Genomic DNA, 6,038 nt, shown 5'->3' with positions numbered 1-6,038 from the left:
CGGGGCACAAATTTACATTCGAATAGCGGGAACTCTTTGCACCGTGCATTTCTGTGCTGCAAAGAAGAAATGCATCCTGCAAAGGAAACTGCAAATTGGCGGGAACTCTCTCCTACACGCGGGTCCTCAATTGCAGCAGAACACTCTGCCGTGCAAAAGAGCTCTCTTGTGGCCAGGAAATTCCATAGTGCCGAGGCACCAAAATCACTGGGTCGTGACAAAATAATGTATCATGATTTCCTTAGATTTGATAAGTCTGAGCAGTATTATTTATCCTATGGTTTAGGAGCCTATACTTCCCCAAGTTCACGACCTTGACGTGGTAGAGAGGCTTGTAAGCTATCCATGACCTCAAAAGTGATGCCCTCTGGGGTTTTGTACTCCTGGTAGGACCACCAGTGGTGGCAAGGTTGAGCATGAGGTTTCCAGACTAACAATGATCCAAAAATAAAAATAAAAGTCCTCAACAGTGGAGCCTGCAGATAAAGAAACACTACTTCACAAGGCTGCAAAGGCAGATGAAAGCTACAGTGGAATAGAAACCTGTGGTTGTTTAGGTTTTCCTTCCTATTGGATTAAGGTTTCTTTCTCATGAAGTATCTCATGCTTGCTGATGCTCAATGGCGTCCCCACATTAAAAGAAGATGTATAGGTGTCTTCCTTCATAAACTTGCCTCACTATGGCAGATAGATGAAAGACAAAATGAAAAATCAGTGACCAACGTCACCAGAATCCACTCCTTCCTTCCAAAATGATTTGCCATGTCAGCAACTGAATATGTGCATCTCAGATCAGCCTCAGTTATCTCCAGACTCGCCAACAACTTTCCTATTTACTGGAAGATTATCATCCTTGTATTGAGGGACTGCCAACAATGAGCCTATAAGAATCATACACAGGAACACAGAACTGGAAGAGATCTCCTGAATCATTAAGTCCAGTTCCCTGCATTTGCAGTCAGTTTTAGCTGAAGGAATCCTCCAAATTGCCACTTTGAATCCTCACAAGCAACTACCAGGAACAATATCCAAAATGCTAAAAACACCCTCATGATTTCAAACTTTTTCTACAGCAATGAGAACTAGAAACATTCTTTTAAAAACAAAGAAACCCAAGATTTTTGCATGTTTTCTAGACTCTAGGATCTGGGGCTTTAAGAAAAAACATCACTATCATGGGACTGATAGTAAAATGATAGGAGTTAGAAACTGAAATTCTGGAAACCTGCATGTTCTTTACAGAATGTCTCCATAGTTTCACTGCCACCTGAGTGGACTGGGAACAGTTATTGGTGTTTTATAATCTTCACCATATTCAATTATTGCCACTATATTCAGATATTAGGTCAAAAGTTCTTATTTTAGAATCAAAAGAGCTGCTTCAGTAGTCTTTAAAGCAGGGGTGGGCAATTGTTTTGGGCAGAGGGCCGCTTACTGAGTTTTGGCAAGCCGTTGAGGGCTGCAGGACAGGCAGCCCAGGGCAGTTAAATATTAATTTTCTAAATTTTTTAGGGGCCCTGTGGGCCAGATAGAATGGCCTGGCGGGCTGCATTCAGCCCCCGGGCTGCATTCTGCCCAACCCTGCTTTAAAGCAAGCATTATGTGTTTTTTTGTCATCGCAAACACTAAGTTTTTTTATTTATATAATGAATTCTTCCATCTTGCACGTGTTTCTTTCCACAGTTTCTCTTTAGCACTTTCAAACATCTTCATCAAATAGTTTAAGTTGGGAACATCTTTCATGTTTCAGTGAACAGAAAGTTGATTCTTTTTTTAACTCTTCAATTCCTGTAGCAGCTTTTTTTTGGTAAGAGGACAGTTAACTGGCTCTCATTCTCATCAAAGAATTTTGGGTAGCCATCTTCATTTTGCCAATCTTGTACCATGCAAATTATAGGCAGCTAGTACTAATACAAGTAGTAGTACATCTCCCCTATTGGTTTTATGGGTTCTCATGTAATAGACAAGAGAATAGCACTGGGAGGAATATGGAAAACATCATTGTAAAACCACAAAAATGAGGAGTGAGCTTTAGGGCAACTGTATTACCCAATTCTTTTTTAAAACCACATCATTTTAGAATTGGCTTGCTAAAGAACTCCAGGTCCCAGGTATCTACATCAGATTATGTGAAAGTTTGAAGATGTATGTTAAATTCTCACTGGCACACTATTTGTCTTGTATTTTAACACAGTCACACAGTTATTCTCCGTTAATTTCCTCAGATAGTACTCTCTCCTTGCTTTTATTATGTCTAAGGGTATATATAGCACCACATGCTTACAGGAACTCTTGCTTACAGGAAAAATGAAAGCCTCCCAAAAGCTCTTTTGGAAATCCCACGAGGTGTCACAGAAAAGGTGCTGACTGAAAAGCTGATATATATTTATCCCATCAGCTTTAAAACTGATGCAGCAGTCTGCTAGCTTTTTGTATGCCAACTCGTGAACAATTTACCTCCCTCTAAAGCAGAGGGTTAACCTGAATTTTATATAAATTGAAGGGCCACATAAGATTCAACAGCAAGTGAACATTCCTTCAGGTTGTCACAAGGAAAAGGATACCAGCCAAACTCGTTCAACAGCAAGTGAACATTCCTTCAGGTTGTTACAAGGAAAAGGATCCCAGCCAAACTCCTCACCTAGAGTTATATTCTATTTCTAGACCATTAGACCTAATGGCCATATAGATGACCAAATGGAAACATTCAAGGCTACCAAACGGTAACAGAATGTCACGCTTGGGACACTGAAGGGGGTCTAGGAAAAGACTAAACAAGTATCCTTAGAGTTTCACTTACTCTGTTAAAATACCATCAGCTGTGTCCCTTCCCTCTGGCGTGTCCCAGAACACTCGGGCTGTCAGCTTATTGGGCTCTGCTATTTTCTCTTTCACACTCGGACACTGGATTCTAGGAGGTTCTGTATCTGTTAACACACACACAGTTTAATTAAGCCCTTAGTCTATTCTCCATAAAGCTGTGATACAACTTCAGACTGTCATGCCTGCAGTCCTCCTAATGTCTGAGCCAAGGTCATAAAACATGCACTTAATGTCTTACATCTTGAATGTAGCAGGAAGGAGTAGAAGGAAAAGTGTAAGGCCTATCCAGTTAATCCTATAGTCATCTTCTAGATTGAGTAAATAGAAAAGAAACACACAAAGTTAGTATGGTAGTGGACTTTTGTATTAAATCACCTGCAACATTCAGAAAACACATGGTAGACTAAGCTTAGAAATGGGGATCAGGAACACTTGAGATACCATCCAAAGCTCTGACACTGACTACATGACTTCAGGGAAGTTACTGATCTCCTATGTCTGTTCAATCCTCTGTAAAACTGAAGTTGTACTTACCTACTTCCTGGCAGGTTGTTGACTGATTAGTTATAATTGATTATAACTAATGATGGAAGTAATTTGAAGCATAAAGCTCTCTGACTGCTAAGCATTATTATTAACAATAATGTATTAACCCATTTTGTTTTTTTTCTTGCAGTGGTGACAGGCAATAAACTGTTAAGGAATGAACACATTTTTATCTTACAATGAATCGCTACTGCCCTACTAGCCCTAGTTTCATTTGTTAGTATTAATGTTTTGCTCAGGAATATTATTTGCAAGGTTTATCTTGATACTCTATGGGCGTGTCTACAAGTCACCAGGCTTTAACACTTTGTTTTGGAAGTACTAAAGCACGGCACAGTATAGGTGGCTACTGCTCCATGTGCACAGCACATGGTTATATTTCGCAGCTACATTGTCATAGCGGTGCGTTATAACCAGGGAGCATGCTGCTATGGCAACATAGCTGGCGATCACCTGTAGACCTGTGTGATTGCTATGTCGCTCTAGCGCATCATAAGGCAACAGAGTGCATGGCTAAGATGCCACAGGGCGACATGTAGACACGCACTAGAAGAATAATTTAAAAGCAGAAATATAAAAGAATTGAATGTTTTTGAAAGGGCATTATGACTATTACTCAGCACTAGAAGAATACTGATGGGACATAAACACTGATTAAGGTTAAAGCTGATACATACCTGCACTGATTCATCCACTTCCATTAGGTATGGTTATCCAACCCAGTCAGTGAAATGCATCATTCAAGTAAAATTGTAAGTGAATTAAGCCCGCTGGACAACACACTGATATTGTCTACAAGATCCGTCTTTAAGACTCAGCTCAGACAATTTTAGCCACTTCCTATGCCCAAAGTGAAGCTGAAGCACAGACCATAAATATGATTTCTGGAGACATGTATCTGGTCTTGGCCTCCAGATAAGAGTTATCTTTAAAAGCATTGTATAAGTTTAAAGAGTCTTTAGTTTGTCATATTTCAGACACAGTGCATGGTCTGCCTCCATTTAAATGTCATTGGAAAAAGTGGCATTGACTTCAATGATAACAGGGAAGGACCTTTATTTGTAACAGATAATCAAAAATAAGATAGTTATTTTATAAAATGACAGGTTATTTTCTAGAAGAAGTTTTTTTTATGTAGTTGGTGTTGTGTTTTGCTGAATCACTGTAGTTACTTCAAATGTACCATGGTGGTTTCAGAGCCTTGGTCCCCAATACACTTTCTTTCTGTGTATTACAGTAAAAAGCTTTGTTATTTGGCATGAGTGGGGCAAGGGGAGGTGCCGGTTATCTAAAAATTATGGTTATACCAGCTCCAGCCCACAGTGGCAGCCCACCCTGCCCCGCACAGATCCCTTTCCCCTCCCCCCACCCCTTCCCCTGCAGACTTTCCCGCCTGGGGGGCAGGGGGTGGGCATGCGTGCATGCTCAGCGCTTCGCTCCCCCCAAAAATGTTCTCCCTCTGCCTATCAAACATAAGGGCTCCCAGCAGCTCCTATATCGGCAATGTCACTAACTAATTTAAACAATAAAAATACTTGATACGCATGACAGATAGAACCGGCAAAGTTTCCGGTTGCTGAAGTGAGAATTTGTATGGCGGGATATGGGAAATTCCCGTTAATAAAGTATTCCAGTTAGTAAAATGCCAGTTAACACAGCTTTTACTGTACTTCTCTATTTTGGGAAATACTAGGGTATGGGTTTAGCCTTTCTTTCCCAGCAAAGGACTCCTCAAAACCATAGTACTTAGTAACAAGATAGTTATCCTCCAGCACGATGTATAAAATAGTCAGTAGAACAACAGCCAGCAAGAATAATGGGCTCATGTTACACTAGGGAGAACAATTAACGGTGAATCATTTATTTAGAAAATTTAACTTTGCTGGCATTTGCCTGTTATCTATCAAGTGACTCCGTTTTTAAAAGAGAACTCTTTGCCATGCTAAAGTGTCTGACAAATGTTTTGTGTGAACCAACTTCAGCATACATATTGCTTGTAGTGTTTCATATCTCCTGTGAGAAAAACTTTTACTTAAGATACACGGTAGTAATATTTTTCCTTTACCACAGCTTTATAAGCTAATTATGCTTCCCCAGTACAGATCTATCTACCTTTCAGTCACTCCTCTCAGAATCCACACAGGACTCTGGCTTTGCCCTAGTGCTAATCTTTCTTTTCTTCAGTTCTCTTCCTTGATCCTTTAAAATTCTTAACCTTCTCTCCCATACTGTTGCCTGAAAGCTGCTCCTTCTTCATCACCTCTTCATCATTTCCTTTATAGAGTTTTTCAAAATCTTTTCATAATTCATTCTTCTGCTGTAGTCTCTAACCTGGCCCTTTTATACTTTTGTACTTCTGCTCTAAGCAAATGTTTTCTTTTCCCCTTCCCCTTCACATTTCCCCGCTCACTCCACTATTTTAACTCTATCCTGACACCACTGATGAAGTACAAGCCACACTGCATTCATTTTTCAAACAATGACATTCCCCACTTTTTCTCCTTAAAAGCAACCTGTATTGAATATCTTTTGGGGAAACTAACAGTTAAAACTCTTTCCGCTCATTTCTATGGCTTGTTAAAGAGTTTCTTTTGTAGCTGTGAACTAACGCTGGTATTAAAGGCATAAGGATGAATAAAATTTAACATAAGGATTGGAGATGGGAGAGA

At 39.9% G+C, this 6,038-nt stretch overlaps 1 protein-coding gene across 1 annotated transcript in view; it reads right to left on the bottom strand.

The window, feature by feature from the left end:
• SRPX (sushi repeat containing protein X-linked) overlaps nt 1-6,038 on the bottom strand; it is a 79,478-nt gene that overhangs the window by 15,391 nt on the left and 58,049 nt on the right. Inside the window, exon 6 of the mRNA XM_025205305.1 lies at nt 2,801-2,927. Coding sequence (XP_025061090.1) covers nt 2,801-2,927 — 127 coding nt within the window. The remainder of the gene's footprint in view (nt 1-2,800; nt 2,928-6,038) is intronic.

Source organism: Alligator sinensis, unplaced genomic scaffold (assembly GCF_000455745.1).
Source record: "Alligator sinensis unplaced genomic scaffold, ASM45574v1 scaffold243_1, whole genome shotgun sequence".
Taxonomy (NCBI): Eukaryota; Metazoa; Chordata; order Crocodylia; family Alligatoridae; genus Alligator; species Alligator sinensis.
This window is presented reverse-complemented; position numbering and strand designations above follow the sequence as displayed.